The sequence below is a fragment of the Filicampus tigris genome, chromosome 14, assembly GCF_054856515.1.
Source record: "Filicampus tigris isolate MCC_2025a chromosome 14, RoL_Ftig_1.0, whole genome shotgun sequence".
NCBI lineage: Eukaryota > Metazoa > Chordata > Actinopteri > Syngnathiformes > Syngnathidae > Filicampus > Filicampus tigris.
In genome coordinates this window covers 11,487,917-11,508,897 of record NC_141230.1, presented here as the reverse complement: position 1 = coordinate 11,508,897, position 20,981 = coordinate 11,487,917, and the positions used below count along the sequence as shown (strand labels likewise).

The 20,981-nt window shown below is 38.4% G+C and overlaps 2 protein-coding genes and 1 long non-coding RNA gene across 5 annotated transcripts in view; 1 reads left to right on the top strand and 2 right to left on the bottom strand.

Moving 5' to 3' along the window:
• The window catches only part of LOC147136348 (uncharacterized), a 38,214-nt gene extending 28,911 nt beyond the window's left edge, over positions 1–9,303 (bottom strand). For all 3 annotated transcript variants that reach the window (XR_015089658.1, XM_086052296.1, XM_086052297.1), the window contains exons 1-2: positions 9,259–9,303; positions 3,805–3,914 (exon numbers count right to left, since the gene is read on the bottom strand). Coding sequence is in view for 2 of the 3 variants with exons in the window: in XM_086052296.1 (XP_085908422.1) it covers positions 3,805–3,914; positions 9,259–9,286 (138 nt within the window). In the remaining variant the exon portion in view is untranslated. The remainder of the gene's footprint in view (positions 1–3,804; positions 3,915–9,258) is intronic.
• A 5,318-nt stretch (positions 9,304–14,621) lies between these two features.
• Positions 14,622–20,981, bottom strand: part of nalf1b (NALCN channel auxiliary factor 1b) — a 104,840-nt gene continuing 98,480 nt past the window's right edge. Inside the window, exon 7 of the mRNA XM_086051884.1 lies at positions 14,622–15,937. Coding sequence (XP_085908010.1) covers positions 15,636–15,937 — 302 coding nt within the window. The 3' untranslated portion in view covers positions 14,622–15,635. The remainder of the gene's footprint in view (positions 15,938–20,981) is intronic.
• On the top strand, positions 15,577–16,599 carry LOC147136347 (uncharacterized). Its single transcript, XR_015089596.1, has 2 exons — positions 15,577–16,025; positions 16,132–16,599. It is a non-coding gene; the product is annotated as an uncharacterized LOC147136347 (long non-coding RNA).

Here is a 20,981-nt window from a genome sequence, read left to right as displayed (position 1 = left end):
GTAAAAGAAAGGGTTAAATGTACTTCTTGAATAATAATAATCCTCCTAATTATATAGTGGAACCACCAAGTCGAATACTAACTGTTCCGTGATGCTCGTTGACTTCCAAGTTATTCAATTTTTTTAATTCCCATACGATATAACATAAAGTGGATGAATTATTTGGAGGCTCAAACTGTCACCATTCTTAAGGCAAATTTTCCACACTTTAACATTCAGAACTCTCCAATAGAGAAATGTGAAGTGGTAGAACTTCTTGCCTCGTGAAAACGGCTGACACACATGTAATGGAGAGGGAACAAGACGTTTTGGATGAACCAAGCCATTTGATTGATTGTTAATAAATATCCTTGGTGTAATGTTTTGGTTCCATACATTTTTGGAGGAAAAATACACAACCAAATGACAGGGAAAGATTTACATTCCAAACATGATAACTTGTATTATGCCCCAGCATGAAGAGGTTTACTTACACCTTTTTGATTGGGTTAGCACAGTTCCAGTGTGTGACTGTGTGACTCCCCGAGGCTATTTTGTTGATTGCTTTATAGACACAGGTCCCTTGTGTGCGTCACTCTGTCCACTCTATACGAAGTCACTGTACACGTTCAAGTGGATGCGGCAATTGTGATATTTCATGGTCAAAAAAACCCTGAAATATTAATCACGGCCTTATTCTGTTTGGTGCACCAGGGTGATTATAAAACACGAGCAAGAGCCGGGTCCTAATGAATACTATCAATAACTCTCAGCCTTCTTTTTTCCCCGCATTTGACATGTCTAATTGGATGCCTATGTAAATAGAGATGATCAATTTTCGAATAAAGTTTAGGTTTCCACCCCCCCCCCCCCTCTCTCTCTATAAGGAGGTTGGCAAATTGCCGCCATCAAAAGACATTTTATTGCTAGTTAAGTGAACACGTGTAGCCATAAAACTGAACTTTGGGAGGCCAATTGTCTGTACCTTGCAGCTATGTGTGGCTCCTTATAAGGTTATTGTTGTGCAAATTCTATAAATGTAGACAAGCAGGGAGCACAAGAGTGTAGCAAGAAACAGACAAAGTGGCCAGTGCGATTGAAGGGCAAATGCTTTTGAGGCAGGGATTGGAAAATCAGGTCCAGGAAATAAAAACACAGCCACAGTTTGGCTTTAGCTCAGCTGGCAGGTAAAGGCTCAGGCTCCCTGAGGAGAAGAACCTGTGGCTAAAGTCAAACTGTGGCAGGGTTTTTATTTCCTGGACATGGATTTCCCATGTGTTTTAAGGGCTATACATAAAAGCGAACAACATTATAGGTAAGACTGATGACACAAGATACGGTCTAGGTCAGCGTAATAAAGATCTTAACAGATCAGTAGAATGTAAGATAATTGCTTTGTGTAACCTAGCATAGCACCCTCAATGAACTGAAAGAGGACTGTTGGAAAACAAACACAAGAAAGGAGCTAAGAAAGCTGTTAGCTCACTTGGAATCTCCATTCCTGCATAACTCTCTTGCCTGTCATTTCTGTTGTGGTAAAACTCATGTAAATATTATGTAAACCCCAAATTCAATGTTTTACTCTTCCGTTTCATAAGTGACATGTCACTTGAAGCTTCATCTTCATTTGTTTATTATTCTGCTAACTTCTTCACTCAGCTCATCGAGTGATTAAAGAGACCACAGCTCAGAAATGTAAACAAAGGTCAAATTTAGCATTTACGACTGTAGTTGCTGACCATTTTCAAGCAGATAGGGGACGGTAAAATCACTCTGAATACACCTCAAACCACAGGATAATCTGTCAGGTCATGCTAGTAGCCATCAGATAATTGGGCCTATGCTTATTTTGATCCAAAGTGGGGAAATTGGGCAGCAAATTGTCTGATTATGTTTATCTGTGTATCTCACTTAAGACAATGGCCAAGTCAGACATGCAAAATGAGATAAATTGGTAGGGCACCAACCACTTATAGGAAGTAGACTACAAACCAGAACAACTGAAGAGTTCAAGCAGACTGTCTACCACAACATGATTCGATGGAGCATTTTCTAACCATGCAAAACCAAACAACTACCATGTAAAACTCATTTAAAATAAGTTTTGTTGCAGAAACTGGCACGTGCGTTTTTCATTTTATCGTCATCTCCATTGTAGTCAATATGTATTTACATCATCACAAATTTGTCACTTGTCACGTACACCATCCAATATCTATAATTTAATTTTCTTTCCAACCTCCTGAAACAACTCTCTTTTGCTTCCTCTGGTCATGTTAAGTATGTTTACACACCATGTCACAAAACAGCAAAGTGGCTGCTGCTCACCTTTAAATAGGCCGACTGACTGCTTACCAGAGATGGGAAATTCAAGTCCTGAAAGTAAAAACCCTGCCACAGTTTGTCTTGAGCTACAGGTGCTTTTACTCAACTGAGATCGTTTACCTGCCGGTTGAGTAGGAGCACCTGTGGCTGAAACCAAATTGTGGCAGTGTTTTTACTTTCTGCACCTGGATTTCCCATCTATGCTGCTTACAAGTGTGTAGACACCTGAGATGATAGTTAGAGGTCACACCATGGTTGAACATATCCCTAATATGGTCAACATATCTAAAAAAAGAATAATAATGATGATTAAAAATAAAAGAAATAAAAAATATATATCTTTTCTAGGGTTACCGTCAATTTTGTCCAGGCCTGCATCATGTTTTTTTTTTTTTTTCCAAAATGGTTCTGTTGAACTACAATTCAAAACCAATTGTCTGATTATTATTGGTTGATTTTCATTAAATTGTCATTGATTCTATATTTTTTCAATTATTTTTTTCTTTCATTCAAAGAGTGGCACCCAAAAATTTGTCGATGTGTGTATGTCAACATCTTGGACGTATTTTCTTGGAATTTCTTTAACTTGGAAGAACTTAAATTCACCAAAAATGGAGATGTCTGCTTTTGCATTTGAACTCTTCAGCTACATTACTTTTACTGTTTGATGCACTTTTGTGAAATTCCAATGGCAATATTTTAAAATTGGTGTTTCACTGTAAAACCTGACATTTGAAAAACACTTTTTTGTACCACAAAGCAGCAGCCATGTTAAGTTGTGACACTGGAAAGAGAGAACAATGAGAAGCCCCTGAACTAATCATTAAATACCAAAGCCAATCAGGTGAGAACCATAGAAAAGGTATCATGCAGTGTTTCCCAACCTTTGTTGAGCTCTAAGGCACTTGAAGAAAAAATCTCCTGGTGGCACGCCAGTGGCTCCACCAATCAAAAATGTCAACGATTTCTTTTTAGCATTATTTCAGTATACATAATACTGAATTAAATCTTGTCTCATTTTACTAACAAATGTACTTACTGTGAAATACAGCACCCGTTTAGTTGAAAACAAAGCTGTTATTCTGTTGTAGGAAGGACACAGGTGGAAAAAGGTTAACTCATTCACTGCCAAACATTTGCTGACCCTCTTTTACCCTAATTTTTGAAAAAAAAAAAAACCCTGAAAAAAAATATAAATAAATTCCTGGGATTGATTGGCTGGACTGTGAAAGACAAGTCAATTCATCAATGGCAGTGTATGAGTTAATTGTAGCTTCTCCCTATAAATGTCACTTGATCGATGAAGAAAGATATGATATTTGTTGTCAATAAATAATTATCAGACTAATTAGGGGGGGAAAATGGATAAACTCTCATAGCCCAGTCATGTAAAAATGGTAGAGAATCATCTAGAAAATTCAGTTTCTGACATTTTTGTTGTGTAACAAACAAATGAGCGCCCATGTTTGTGCTACAATAGCCATGTAATGTCACACTCACCTGACGTGCTCCTCGTCTATCTGTTGGACATAGCGTCAGTCTGCAACAGATGGCACCGCAAACAGATGCCGTCAGTCCATTTAGGTCTAATCGCTGATGCTCTGCATGACCTGTGAACACGTGTGTAATGGTATGTGATCAAAATGATCATCACAATGTTGTGGATTTAAAAATAAATACATGCACCAATAGTAATGTGCAATAAGTTATAGTTAAAAAATAATAATAATAAATTAAAAATAAATTATATACACACACACACACAAAATTAACGTCAGGTAGCCTATGCAGATCATAAATTCTCAGTATATATCTAAATAAATTTTCACGCAGACAAGATCTGTCAAAATTTATGTCACCTTGGATTTAAGTGGCTAACTGCATGCCAAAAAATGGTTAGTTTATACCAGGTGTACTCTGCCTCTGCTGGGAGGAACAATATGTTGCAATTCCTTAAAATAGGAGCGTCCAAAAATATCTTTGATTTCACATTGACACACAATAAGAACAGCCTCAACTGCCGTTGCCATAGTGACAGAACATCACCTATACTAGTGGTCTTTAATAACGGGGAACCTGTGTAACAATGTTCCTGTTGGGACCAACTCATTGAACACCAGTGAGCAATTGCGCAGCGCTCTCACCCTCCCAGCGCACACGGTGACGCTGGCGCGCACCACGCACACACATTACCAGAAAGAAAGAAAGCCAACTTGGATTAAATTTTGCTGTTGACCAGTGTAATGGTAGAAAACAATATTCTGTGTGTCTTGAAAAGGAAAAAAAATCTGTCAAAATTCAGTAAAACTGCTGCCTCTCGATAGGGTTGAAGAAAACAAGGATGATGAAGAACTGATGTGTAAATGTGGTATCCAGGCAAGGAATTTGGAGGCACATATGTTGCTGGAATTTGCCAAAAGGATGGGAAAGGCTAGCGGACATTTTCTTCCAGAAGAGGCAAAAACATATCGTGACCTACTGTATAGAGTGGCTGGCCGGTGGGTTACATCATGTGCGTTGTGATTCTATCTGAAGGGAGGTTACTGAGAAGTTTGTCAGAAACAGAAAATATTCAACAATATGGATATATATATATATATATTTTTTAAATCAGAAAATGTACTGGTCGCACATGCGTGAGTAGATGAAACATCTGAAATTTTAGGGGCAAAATGCCACTATTTAAATGTATTTTTATTTTGAAGAATACGACTTTACGACTTCCTTGAATTTACGTCTCTTCAGCTAGTCATATATTCCTTAGAGCACAAAAGTACAATTTATTTGAAGGCTTAGTTAAAATCGTTTCATGGATAGATTTTTTTTATTTCCTTTTTATGTTTTTGGGCAGTTTTACTTTCCTCATTCCTGCCAGACACTTTTTACAAAAGTAAAAATGTCAAGGATGAAATATCTGAACATTTATATTGGGAAGTAATTGCAGGACATTCATTTCCCTTTCAATATTGCCTTTAGAAATGCCCTTTTAAATGACTACCTTTAGTCGAAACTCCCACAGGTCCAGATGAATGAGCGATGGAGTCAAACGGAGACAAATGCCTCATTAGTTTTCCTCATGAACAAAGAACGATCGCGTTTAATGGGTTAGTGAATTCAGTTTAAGGTGAGGCCACCAATGGAGCTGATGAATGATGCCAGTTTCAGAGAGTTTTTCAGCCTGCTACCCAATTTTGTCAAATTTGAGAACATTCAGAGCTGACCTGTTGCCTGTCCTTTGATATCTTGGAAAATTTTAATTGGAATGAGGCTGTGACATTACAAAATGTGGAAAAGGTGAAGAACTCTGAGTCCGTCATTCCAGAGGCATTGTATATGTAATGCCTTTCTTATTCTTGAGAAGACAATCTGCAAGGGTCACACTGCAAATTGTTACTTGGTAAAAGCTGATTTTTTTGATGCAGGTCTCATTATAATCCGCAGCTGTGCCTGACGTTGTGATGGGAAGTATATGCCAGTATAAAAATATACATGCATGACGTCTTTGGTAACAGCACAAGAGTCACTCTGCTGATAATTAAACACGTTTCCTGACACTCAAATGGAACAGCACCTTTTATTTTCCATCTCCATGGCAGCTGTTAATTAGGCAAAGAATGTTTTTGGCCTTTCAGTAACTCTTGACAACCTGAATCAGGCACATCAATTAAAACTATTCTACTTGACAATTAATTTAAAATTTGATGTATTTGCACAGGTTGGAAATAGTAATCCATAAATTGATTGTGAAGAAGTCTGTGGTTTGTGTGCAATTGATTGGTATCGGGATTGCCCTTGCTAAATATTCAACATGTGATATTTACGACTGTCGGCGACTCGGCCACCAACTTTTTTTTTTAGCAGATCGTGCAGGAAAAATAACTCCCATCACAACCAAGATCGTTTTTTAGAGACATCCAGTTATCAGGCTTTTGTTGATTTTGATCACTGGAGAGGAAAAATCCCGAAAGTAGGCATCGTTATCGGTATTTGTGCCCCCACCCGGACCGTTTGAAGAACAACATGTCACCGATGGGAAGGTAATAAAAACTGTCGGTACTATGACGAAATACACTAAATTATTTTTCCTTCATACACACATATATACATATACATACATATACATATACACATATATATATATACATATAAAATTTGACTTTATGCAACATATCATTGAAAGGCATGTCCTCATAGAACATTCATATTTGACCATCTGTGGTGTTCATTAAAAAAACAAAAACATCTGCAATTTAGCAACTTAATTTCATGAACGCCCAAATTTCCTCTGACTGTGGATGGTTCATTACTTAGTTCATGAAAGAGATGGATGTCAAAAGGTGGCTCATTTGAGAAAACCTTTGAACTAGTTCTTTAAATAGAAAAAGGCTGATGTGACATCCCCTCCAGGTAGACAGTGGGGCAATCAAAACTCTGACAACTATTATAGCGATTGCTTGAAATGTAAAATTCAGCTTAATGTCCACATAAACGTGATATGTAATGACTAATTACAATACAGATTTAACACCAATTAATTTCATACACAATGTGGTAACGCCAATAACAGAAACCAGGGAGGATGTGCTATCCACTTGTGTTGTAAACTAAAAAGCTATTAAAGCAGCCTTAAATCTGTAAATTGTAAATAAACGGAATTTCATCAGAAACTATTTTTTTTACCTTTTTATTTTGACATTTATTTATTTATTTATTTTTTCTTCATCCTGACTCCCTGCAATTGGGTCCTCAACCCCATACCAACTGTATACCAGTCACCAGCTTTGACCAGCTCCTGGCAGGGTAATTTCAACAGAAACCTTTCAGTGTACATGATCGATTAATTGAAAACCCTAAATTACCCATAGGTGTTGAGTATGAGTGTGAATCTCTGTACGTATGCCCTGTGATTGGCTGGTGGCCAGTCCATCCATGGTGTACTCAAAGCACTGCGCACTGAACTAGTGTTCAGCACATCTGTCTCAGAGTCCTGAAGTTCAGGGTTCAAATATCAGCTCGGCTTTCCTGTTACTCCAGCTTCCTTCCACATTCCAAAACATGCACGTTAGGGTAATTGAAGATTCTAAATTCTCCATATGTTTGAATATAATTGGCTAGTAACCAGGTCACGATGTATCCCAACTCTCGTCCAAAGCCAGCTGTTGGTTCCAGGTCACCTGTGACTCGAATGAGGATCTAGAAAAATGGATGGATGGAGGCTGATGGTCATAACTGACCATTTCACACTACATTCCCCTCAATACTATCTTATTTTAAGCAGCACAGAGTTAACAGCCTTGACCCACAAGTGGACTTTTGCATGGTGACTATTGGCAGGCTAGTTGAGGATTAGTCAGATGAGCGCTTCATCCCTCCCAACAAACAGCAACAGAAATGAGGGCTTTAATCCGAATCGGAAGAACGGAAGGCGAATCCCCACATGCAATGTTGCATTATTATTCTTCCGGTTTATAATCTTACTGAAGCTAGCTAGTGTTCAAAACCAAAACAAGCCAAACCACTGCAGAGGCAGCCCATCTCAGTGACACATGGTCATTTAGAACAGAAGAACACCAAGAAACTGAATGATTATTGGGTTGGAAAAAGTGTGAATGGAAACAACCATAGCTTCATCAACCCTAGAACAATAACGTTGGGTGATTTCCACCCACAGAGTTTTTAATGTGATATTTTGGATGGGGAAATTAAATTAGCCACATTGGTAAAACGTGAGATTTTCTATGGCGTGAGATTTTGCATATAGGCAAATGCTATATGCATTTTCTATGCTGCATGATCGAGTGACAGTATGCATCAGTGAGCCGATGATTTTGCATATTAACCCTAGAACACTAAGGTTAAAATTAGTAACGCCTTCACTAACATCCTGTACCCGATATCCCGGATAAAATAGTTTCCATCCACTGATTGCCAAATTTGAGCTTCTTTAAACAGTATGCTTGCTGATGCAAACAATAACAACGATTCATTCATCCATTCATTTCTTCGTGACGTTTCCCTTACATGCAGTGCTTCTTGTTGGTGCACCTGGCATTGTGATCTATTTTTAAACACGTTATAGAGTACAGAACTGTAATGTAAGCGCATGATCCAGATAAACACGTGCCGAGGCTGCAATCTACTGGTAGAAAGAGAAATTGCATGCACCCTACTTAACGCGCACAAGTGCCACTAATCACACTGCTTTCTCTTGTAGCAGTTTTATATATTGCAGTGTTGTTCTTTCAGTGTGTTTAGAGTTATCATGCTCATTCATAACCTCAACTCAGCACAGTAGGCATCCATTCGACTTAAAGTGAGTCAAGTGACTCTGCAGGAGGCATTTGCTCATACATCCATCCATGATCTATACCGCTTATCCTCACAAGGGTCCCAGCTGTCTTCGGGCAGTAGGTGGAGGACACCCTGAGGTGGTTGCCAGCCAATCGCAGGGCACACAAAGACAAACATCCGCACTCACAATCACACCTAGGGGCAATTTAGAGTGCCCAATCAACCTACCATGCATGTTTTTGGAATGTGGGAGGAAACCGGAGTACCCGGAGAAAACCCACGCAGGCACGGGGAGAACATGCAACTCCACACAGGGAGGCCGGAGCCGGGATCGAACCCCCGACCTCTGAACTGTGAGGCGGACGTGCTAACCAGTCGACCAACGTGCCGCCGGCATTTGCTCAAAATACTTAATGAAAATATTTTCCAGAATGCCAATTCGTAGTTTTTACGATAAGTCCTTTTGACTGTTTATGTAATGTTCTAAAAGTGTGCACTTTGGTTCGCTGCAACGTATAATCATCATAATAAATACAGTCATGAAATATTTCATCTTAGTGAAACCATACACGTTTCATTTTTTAAATTGAACTAATGATACACATTGTTTTCCACAATATTACATTATTTTGCCTTGTCATGATGGGATTGTTGCTTACTCACCTGACTTCCATGTATAGGCAGCATGCATGGGCTCAGTCCCCAATGGTGTGATATAATATTGTTTGTCTCTGTTACCTGCGATTGACTGGCAAACACTTCAGGGTGTACCCACCCAAAATTAGTTGAGAGTGGCTCCAGCTGTCACCCCAAATAGGATTAGCAGTATTTAAAAAAAAGAAAAAAAAGAGAATGGATCGAAACACATAGCATCACAGTTTGTGCATTTTTATAATTATTAGAAAAAAAAATAAAACACTATATTTCTTATTTGTCTAGAAAGATGAAACATGTTTAGCATTACCTCAAACATCACAAGTGGGGTGTCATTCAAAATCAGAAGACTTCTTGCAATGACATTACACAATAGCATTCAAAACCAGTAGGGCTGTTGCAGAGGCTGATCCCTGAACGTATTCTTCCATACTGTTCACAAATACAATGAAAAGACAGCAGAGGAACAGATAATATGTCTGTATTTATTTTCATCAGAACACAGTTTTTTAATCATTGTAGCAGTAGTTCTCATACTTCTCGAAAAGATCGGGACTTGTCAGACTTGTTTTTATAAATCATTTCATCAAAGTCGTTTGTAAAAAAATTAAAGAAGTTAGTCCAACTAAAGCATCTATAATATTACAATATACTGGTAGTGTAATAGTAATCATAATAATAATCATAATCGCAATGATACTTTTATATACCTTTCCCCCCCATCCCCATTTCTAGAGTCGATAAAATCTTTCCGCATTCACACTGGCACATTGAACCACAACCTCTCTCGCTCTCGACGAAGCTGAGGACTAAACACATTCTCTTTAACATGAATGATTTCAGGTGCTCAAAATAATAGTTAAAAAAAACCCATCAGAAATACACAAAAAAAAAAAAAAAAAAAATCAAACCCAACACCGTGACATCAACCGGATACACACAAAGAGGAGGCGAGAACACATATTGTTCAGCATTCTAGGGAACATATTTACAAACAAAACAAAGCAAAAAACATCAATGGGCTTCTGCATAGATCCACAGGAGAGAGAAGAGAACAAGTACGAGACACGTGGGCCATAATCGGGGTACTTGCACAATACAAATGTGCAACTCAAAAAAACAACAACATTGATCTTTGTATGTTGGCATGTGATATAGAGGAAAACAAGAATTGGCTACAACAGCTACAGACCACAATAATCTGAGCTGTAGACTGAATTAAAAGGGCCGTACACATCTTAATACAGTATATTAATGTAAAATAAAATCACATAGGAACAAACAAGCAGAGTGACTATACTGAGTGCACAGTACTTTACCGAATGTGGGATTTACATAACATGTCATTGTAGTTGTTTGCACACAAAAATGTCCACATACGTATTTGACACTTCTAAACATATTTTAACTGTGCTTCTGGTGAGGTTTGTTGATGTTTATGAGGTGAAAGCCAAAGGTTCTGCGACCCTGACGGACCCTGTTTACTTCCTGTTGCTCTTTATGCTTTCAACACTTTGCGCCAGTTCAGCTTCTAATGTCTCTGCAATGCTGTGGCAGCGGTGGCCAATGCCCACCACATCTAACAAATGGCCCTGTCCAGGGAAGTGTTATATTTCAAATATCAGCCCTGTCCAATGAAAAAGCACATGTTCAAATACTGCAAAATAAAGACAAAACCTGGAAAGCAAAATGTTTTGGTTTATATATATATATATATATATATATAGTATATATATTAGGGATGCAACGATTAATCGAAAATCCATTTAAAATCGAGTCAGCCCGATTAATATATATATATATATATATATATATATATATATATATATATATATATATATATATATTCTAAAAACAAAAACCTAACCTATATTAATGATTTCAGATTTACTGTAAAACAATAATATTAGCAGTACAAAACAAATATTAGCAGTACAAAACAAATAATATTTTTTACATTCATTGTGTGAAAGACCGATACAAAATTAAAAAAGGGAACCTAAAAACAAAATGTCAAAACTTTGAGGTACGTGCTTTGCATTGGACAGTGATATTTTATTACTGATTAATATTACGGAGTAAACATGAATGCATTTGTATAAATAAGTGTGTTATAATCATAATGTTTTTAATTTTTTTTAGTTCTCAATACTAAAGTGTTTGTATGTTTGACGCTCTGTGCTACTGCTATTTCTCCCGCTCGGAAAACAACCCCTGTAGCTACCCTTTATTTTAAACACTCCAGTTTGGGGAAATTAATTGATTTCCCCAGACATTTTCCAATGTAAATATTGACCGTGAGTAAGAATCAGAGAAATTGTATTGATCTAGGTTTCTGCGTCAACTACTCTCAATTTTTATTTTATTTGTGACTTTTTGTGACAATTTGTTGTGTGGTTTGAAGAGCCAGTGCAGTTACAACACACTGTATAGAACCACCTCATCTTACAATGGGGCAACAGTGAGTGTCAATTCTCTGCCCTGAACACTTCAAATGTGAACCAGTAGAATGCATACACAAAACCACATGTTATGTATTTGATGTAGAGAAGTTTCCAAAGCCACAGGGGCACAGCAAAAAGGACCAACACCGTCATCTAGTGGTTACTTCAGGACTAGCAGCTTTCTCTTTTCTTTTCGCTCTTCTTTTTTTGGTCCACCCAGAGTGGGTTTCTTTGCAATGAGAGGTGGACTTTAATTGTGTGGGCCATTGTTGTAGTCCTACTGTAAGCTGTATCACAGAATGGTTGACATCAGTTATCGGATCGGACATCGCTTGTGAGCTGGAATGAATGTTGTATTTATTTATTTTTTAATACCTGATCCCTTGAGTTGTGGAATGAAAGAAAAATGAATAAAAACGGGGAAAAAAAAAGAACACATAAAATGAGGTCAGCCCTTGAGGTCCCATCCATCTTTCCTGTGGTCAATGTACATCTACACTAATGTCTACCGACTGACGTGATTATCCGGCTTAGACATGTTTTTTTTCCATCTATGATGTGCTATCTGATAATTAACATGCTAAAGCTGTTACTGAATGTGGAAATAATAATGAGGTGTCTTTGAAAAAAGCCCTTTACTTAATGCAATATTCAGTCTTGAATAGAAACAAACCAAAACAAAAATGGTTGCCAGGCTATGGATGTTGATTCTGTGATTTGGTGTTGAAAACAAATATGCCACCCCCCAAAAAAAACAAAAAAAAAACAAAAAAGAAAAAAAAGACATTCAACACACGAGCCAGTGGTGTAGTGTGGCAACATACCTTTTGAAGGGTGAAATTTGCCTTTCCAATGCCCCCGACCCCCTTGGATGATTGACAGTTAATGTTTAGCATAACTACGCAGTTAACAGTTTACAGAGTATCGGAGATAACACCCAGTCACCATGTTGCCTGTGGATTAAAAGGCCTGAGTTACATTACTAATATAGTTTTGGTTCAGGTGTAAACAGAAAATTAACGTTTCGAGACATTGTGACAACTTGGACGCGAAAAGCAACAGTTCACAGAGATGGGAATAAAGAGGTCAGAGAAAGTATGGAATTGTAGAATGTAGGCATACTGGACTGGCCGGTACCTTTTTAAAAAATACATATTAATGCAAATATGAGCTCTTATGTAAACATACATGTATTCATTAGTGTTAAATCCCAAAAAACAAACACAACCTGAATGGTGGTTAAATGACTCCCATCATATCTTTGGTTAAGACAAGCTTTGTTCTGTGAGATACAATAATCGCACCTATGAGCAAGTGTTTTTGTGAATGCAATATCATGGTTGCTTATCCTAACTTGTTGCTTTTAGATTTGTAATTTTAGGTTGAACAAAATCTCAATCTCACTGTCTTCCTTTTTGCCAATGTTAACAAATATTTTCATTCTGTTTGATCGTTAGGCTCGCGTTCAAACAATAACTCGCATTTTACATAACTTTTACACTGTCAGCTATGATGATGGGAAATGTATTAAAGTCAACAAAAGTAGCAGAGCTTTAATGTGATTTCAAAACACAGCAGAAGGCAAAATCCAGATTGTCTAAATACGTTTTGTGGAAAAAAAATAGAATGGATGCACCTCAAAAGTCATTGCACAAATTGCGTATGCGCACACAATCTTAATGCAGGTAATTGCTGCATAAAACCACATTTGATGTCATTTTGCGATGCAAAAAAAGAACACAAAGCAAATTTCAGTGTAAACCTCTGATATTAAAGTCAACCCCCAAATTTTCTTGACAATAATATGTTCTATGCACCTCCACTAGTCAAAACATAGCATTCTGATTAATATCGCATGAAAATGACATCAATCAATCAATCAGTCAATCAAATGGACTAGGGGAGGCTCATAGAGAATATTTTTTTTAATAATTTTTGGGTTGGACTTCCACTTTAAAAATAAACTGAACTGCTGATTTCTGTTTCTTCAAATTAACCCATAAGAAGTAATGAAAATAGGAATCTGTGCCAGGGCCAAACTTTAACAACTCTTTTTGGTAACATTTTAATGGTCTAAACTGCCGTAAAAATGCAAAACAACAAGTGTTAAGTGTAAAACAATAAATCAGTCTTTCCCGCTAGTGTACATTGCATGAAAGTTCAAATGGCCTCAAAGTAAGCGTCGAAGTGAAGGAAATTATCCAAAGGTTGAGCATTGTATAAATGCAGAGATTTATGAGAAAGGGTTTAGTATTTGTTAAATATCTCACAAAACAAAGTGAGGGAGACCCATAAACCTGTGTTTAAACATTTTGGCCCTTCTATGAAGACCCTTCTTTGGTGGTGTGATCACGTGGCACAAGCCAATTTCCAACAGTGAACGTCGACAGTGGGAGAAAGCAATCAGGTGTCTGGAATGTTCCAGGCAGACCAAAATGAACCAAGCTCATTCACAGTCTGTGGGTACAAAAAGTCTACACACCCCTGTTTAAAAGATGAGACCAAGATTAATCACTAAAATAATTAAATCACCATTACTGTGACATAAAACCTACACAACTCAATTTTAGAAGAATCTTTTTGAAAGGGCAAGTCAAACTCTGAACAATTGAAATAATGTGGTTGCACAACCTGCGTTCGGAATTACCCATTCACATTCAAACTCGTTAAAGGGAAGTCAACCCAAACATATTTTTCTCAAAAATATGTTTCCAGCAGGCCCACTAGTTGAAACAAGGCATTCTGATAAATATTGCGTTTGTGGTATGAGAGTTAATCTCCCCGTTTTTAGCCATCTTTGGGGGCGGCCATTTTATCACTTCTGTTGACTGAAAATGACATCACAATTACTCAGAGCTCATGAAACGACCAATCACGGCTCAGTTTCAGAAAACAGGTCAGCCGTGATTGGTCGTTACTTGAGCCCTAAGCAATTGTGATGTCATTTTCAGAAGTGACAAAACGTGTGAAAGTGCACTCGACAAATATCACACTCTGCTGGACTCTGTGCATGCATCAACTGATAAATGTAGCAGAAGGCAGGATTTTGATGTGAACAAGGAAAACTAGGACTTTGCCTTGAACGCCGTGTCACTGTGTGAAAGTGCACACAGATGCAGGAAGATCCTACTTTGCTGGGCGATGTAAAGAACACACAGACTGGTGAATGCAATTTGGCAGGATCTCTGTGGGAAAGAGGCTTTAACTCAGAGCTGCGCAACTTGTGATCAGATCATCAAAGATGGGAGTCGAAACCGGGCCGGAGCTTGTTGTTGTATTCAATACCCTGTGTTGTTTAACAGACTGTGAGCAAAACAAAACAGTAAAGGCTTTATAGTCAGGTAAAAAAAGGCTCTAAGGATGCTTGATTAAAACAAAACAAAAAACCCGAGCACACAGCACTCTCACAGCCAATTCTTTTGTTTGTACACGTCACCTTTCAAAGTACTTCTTCCTGTCCGCCAAACAAACACAAAAGATGGAACGTCAGAAAGAGAATCTGATTGTTGTGGTTCATACTCAGGCAGTGCAACAGAAAACCATGAATCAGAACACAGTGTAAAAAAGCTTAAGTGAGAGAAACTCAGCCAGCAGGAAGCTGAACGTTCCCACTCAAAGGCTGTGGCATTGTCCCCCTGTTCCTACCTTACGGGCTCGACGAGCCCCTTCCCGCTTTTAATTATGTGTCTTGATTGGGTTTGTGTGTCTCTTGTGTCAAAGCGTCCCAGCGTTTTTTTTGTTGTTGTTTGTTTTCTTTTTTCATTTGGCTAGGAAGTGTTGCCGCACAGGCGCACAGCTCCAGCAAAAAAACTGTGGCTGTATTTTTCCATAGTGGTTGCCATGGTGAGGGATTCCCTCCCCCCTCCCTTTTTTTTTTTTTCTCTTTTACACCCCTCTCCATGCCACCACCTCGAAAACCCTCACCTACTCTTGGCAGCTCCGTCACTCCTCATTGGCAGGGCTCTCCTCCAGAGGCGTGATGGCGGGAAGGCCCAAGCCCGTTGCATTGTGGGATGCAGTGAGGCTGGCGACAGTGTGTAGGAGGACAAGCACCAGCAGGCAGAGTTTGAGGCGGCTGTTACACAGTCTGCACGCTGCCGAGGAGCTGAGGGAGGTTCGGTGCTGGCACGGCGGGTGAGTTCTTTTCAGCGTGCCCCGGGAGAGGGTGTCCACTTTCAAGTCCCACCGCACGTCGCAGCACTCTGCCTCGGGGTCTACGCCTGATGGATGGTCCTCCAGCAACCCTGTCCACCGTGCGCGGGGTGGGTGGTCAGAGAAACACATTCAACATTAAACCACTGCACTCGCTCTCTAAGGTACAGCAGGCACAAGGTACGTATTGAAACATTAAATGGGTGGTGCTTTTTCTTTTGAACTTTATCTTGATGTATTTTAGAAACTGGATATTCGTTTTTGCTCTGTCTGCATTTTGCTGCAGTGACACCGTTTTCAGTCTACAGCCGACCCAACAAGAGAGAGTAGATCATGATAAAAAGGTTGCGATTGCACCTATCTATCTATCTATCTATCTATCTATCTATCTATCTATCTATCTATCTATCTATCTATCTATCTATCTATCTATCTATCTATCTATCTATCTATCTATCTATCTATCTATCTGTCTATCTATTCTACAGCACTGGTGTCAAACTCAAGACCAGTGAGATCTGGCCCACCACATCGTTTTATGTGGCCCGCAAAAGCAAATTATGTTCATCGACTTCATGTTTCATGCTAAGATACAAAAATTGCCTTGAACATTGTCAAAATGTTGAGATTGCAATCATTTGTTGTTACCAATTCCCCTTTTAAAATAAATGTAATAACATAACACCTATCTACAGTCTCTCTCTCTCTCCCTCTCTCTCTCTCTCTCTACCCATCTATGATGCTGTCTACTTATCCATCCATACTTATCCTCTCACTCATCTAGTTGTCTGTCAGCAATGACCATCGAGCTGTGTACCAATCTGTGTACTTGTCCAGCTGTGTACAAGGGCTGCTCAATGTATCAAAAACGTATCAATATTGCAAAGATATGCAATACCTTTCTTATGGAATTGCACGTTTTTATCTGAATTTGACCAGTCAGATGCAAACTTAAATGTGTATCGCCATCCAATAGTTGAACATAAGAATACATTGAGCTTGCTTATTTTTCTGCATGAAAAAAAAATGTTTAAAAAAATGTAGTTAGATAATAAAACATCAATTTCTTTCGGGACATGTTGAATATCGCAATAATATTGATATCACTATATTCAACAACCATATCGCATATTGGTTCGATATTGGTTCAAATATCGTGAAGCCCTACCTATCAATTTCAGTCCGATTTTTTTCTTTAAATCAGTCTACATAGCTAACAATCTCTTCTCTAGCCACTTTTCTATCTGTGCCATGTTTTAGCTGGTTTAGTGCCAAGACTGTTACTTTGAACTGTTCCCAATTGCCTTTACCTTGTCTAAGGCCTCGAGTCCAGCTGAAGAAAAACAGCCCCAAAGTATGACGCTGCTTTTGCTGATAAGCAGTTTTGAAATTATGCCCAAAAAGTTCAACCTTTGGTTTCTTTAGCCCATATCAAATTCTCCTAAACATTTGTGGGAAAATACCTTATGGTCCCATGAAACCAGTGTGGAACCCATCTGTCTTGCTGTTTGTCTGTCAGAAATCAATAAACAGTGTATCCATGTTTCACACCACACCACTGAAGGTCATCATATCACTGCAAAAAACGTTTTTTGATCTTTGGTCAAAAAAAAAAAAAGTCTCTCTCTTGACAGCGCTTAATGGTTCACAATTGACAATCAATCCTCTTCAAACCTTAAGGGATTATTGCCCTGTGTCAGAGCAAGAAGCTTATTGATCTTGTATCATTGACTGGTCAAACAGGAGCATTATAATCTTTGCAAAGGCTAGGATCACATTACATGTGCAGCTGTACCGGATGTGTCCAGTAATACAGCGAAAACTTCACATATTATGCAAGAAACGGTAGTGCAAATTCACACTGAAGTCAATGACAATCACATTTGTCACAGCACAGTATGACTGACAGCATCTTAATTGATCGCGGGCAAGAGAAACCATGTCGTTTTTGCCACATTTCTGACAACACACACGCGTCCTGTTGATGCAGAAACAGTCCGAGCTGTGACAACTGCTTCGACCTCACTTACTGTACTCGCCCCACACAAAATTAGTTATGCATGGAAAAGTGAAGCAAAATAGAGAGAATGTCTTCCAAATACTTCAATTGCAATGTTGCATTGCCAAGTCAAAATGCTCGACATTTTTTAAAGGTAAAGTGCTCAGAATTGTATATTGTAAGTAGTTATCTGACCGAATAGTGCACCTGGTAGGTGGAAAAAAAAAAAAGAATCACAAACAATACAGTACTGAATGTGTGTATGTGGGTGCTTGTGTTACTCGTTTGAATGTACAGTATTATAATTTTGTAAATGCTATGTGTCATATAAATCATTCCGGTAAATGAAAGTCAGGGTTGAACTGGGCCTGGACTTCCAAGTAAGGAGACAGGAGGCGCAGGAGGACACCTCATCCGTAGACAAACAACGTGGACAGAGGTGACATATTGATGTGAATACACCAACTCGTCACGCCTGTCCTCACAAAGCCCGCCACACAGTGGGAGATGAGAGGAACGGCTGGGCCGAAAACTCCAGCAGCGAGCGATGAGGCAATCGCCCCCTCGGCGGCCCGTTCAGGGTCCAATGAGAATGAAGCGACGGCCCTGAGGAGGCGACAAACTTGGCGGGAGGTCAATGTCGCCATCATGACGGCGAGGCTTCGACACATCCTTAAGGACACGGCGATGTCGGCAAGGTCGGGATAATCAGCAACTTGTGACGTGAGAGGTAAACATTGGGGTCAGCGGGGACGCTGAGGAGATGAGCTCACAGCTCAAAGAGGGTTCAAGCAGGGTATAGCATGTAAATGTGTCCGCCCCACGGCTCTTGGATACTTTTAGTGAATATCAAAGTGTATAGCTATACAATAGAAATATTGTATATGTCTTTTAAATCATAAGGCCTTATATGTAATTTATTACACTTTGATTTTTCCCTATCCGTCCTACTGTGTCGAGCTGTGGGGATCACCTCACAAAACAACAATAAATGCAATTTTGGTTTTACAGAAACAAGCAATATGTATTTTTTTTTTTTACGCTCATACTGAATCACTTTTATTCAAATCAAATGTTATCAAGTTAAAAGACTTATCCTGTTATAAAATAATGCAAATAATGTTCAGAGCAAAAACACAATTGCTTCCTTACTTGATACAAAGGTTATTTTCAATTTGGGGGTGTCGATATGATTTAAGAGGTGTGTGTGTACGTTTATTGTACAAAAGGCTGTAAAAGGAATTAAAAACAGATGTGCTTCTGTTGATGGAGTTAAAAACTGGAATGATTTGAAATATTGTGATTCACTTTTTATTTTCAAATTACTTGGCAAATTCGTAAACCTGTTTTTGAGTGTTGTAAATAATGAACTGTCGTTTCTCTTTTTTTTTTTCTTGGTTACATTTGCAAGCTGGTACCTTGAAGTGAAAGTCAACCAAACATTTTCTTTACAAGCAAATATGTGTTATGTTTGTAAGAAAACAAAAACAAAAACTGTCCGATTTCTTTCACCACTCAGTATATATGACTTGATTGTTATAGTGTGTGCATTGTGTAATATATTACTGTATGGTTTGGTGACTGAATAAAAATATATACTGCTACATATTCGCTCAAATAATGGCCCTTAAAAGGATTCCCCCTTTCTTCCCTTTAGAAAAACAGCATGAAGTTTCAAAAGGGGCCTGTAATGGCTTTAGTTTGACTAATAATACAATCTGTCATGGTAGACAAACAATACGCAATGTCTACAGGCGAGAGCAGCTATAAAGTGTCACAGGATGCTGTTAAACTTTTCAACTTTGAGAAAAATGAAGTGGGGTTTGCAGAAAAACAATTATATTAGTCATTACAGAATACTAGACCATCATATTATGATGAATATAATTTTAATTAGGTACTTCTCTCTTCTCTCCCTAATGTGCAGTTGAGAACATACTGTAGAGTTCCCTCCCCTGGCTACATAAATACAAAATTACAGTTTATAAAGCACAGTGCCAAAAACAGCCTTAGTAAAATGTTCACAAATATCCAGCTGTCACAGGAACTAATTTAGCCTTAATAGTCACTATAAAAAATAATTTATGTCTTCTGCAACTACTACACTGTAAAACCATTACACTCTTTAAATCCACCAGGGGGCGTCATCCATATGTCTATATTATTTACAACAAATGGTACCCAGCATGCACAGGGACCAACATTCAATTTTCCCATTCATGTGTGTCGGAGCAACAAGTTTAACCATTCATCCTGCCATTGTGTGTTGTAGAATGGCATTCGAGAAGTGCACAAAAGCGCCGCACGCTGCTGAGCTCAGACAGAGCACAGTGACAGAAAAAAAAAGTTTCCTGTCTGTATGACTGTTGCAGCTCAAAACAAAGGGCCAATGTCACACTGAGGAAAGTGGATCCGATCAGGTGAGCAAGGCCAAATGGTTGATTGGGAAGTTATTAAACAAACAAATAAACAAAAAAATAAAGTTATTAAACAAACAAATAAACGGGGGAAAAAAAGACTCACACACACTCTTTGGCCACACCTGGAAAGGCGAATGATATTCAATACAATACTTGTATCACACATCCTGCCTTTATAATTATAATTTTGCAATTAAAAATGTAATTCTATTGTATTGTATTTTATTCTGTTCTATTTTTAATCTACGTCCTTTGTACAGTACAGCCACAAGTTTGCACTAGGTCTGGGCGCTGAAGAATAGAACTTCAGGATTGATTTGATTCAATTTCAATTCTTTAGGTTGCCATACCATTTGGTTACAATTTAAAGCTCAGAAATCGATTCAGTGAGAAAGAAACTAAATTTGGAAATTGAAAATATTTATTTTGATGCCATGTGATATGTCTATGCCTCTCCTAGGTAAGACATTTGTATTTGCCTCTTAAAAAACTGTAATATTAGCCCATGCTCTTACTTTAGCAATAAAAAAAAAAAAAGTAAACCTCATGAAAATCGGTTGAGAATCGAGCAATTTGTGACTTATTTTCAATGGCCATGCGTTGCTTTTGATGGGAATGTTGCCTCCACCAACATAGCCGCTATGTAGCCATGTCCAAAAGGTGGGCTGCTACGGTGAGCTGGAATATCTCGTTTTCTATTCAGATCTGTGGCCAGTA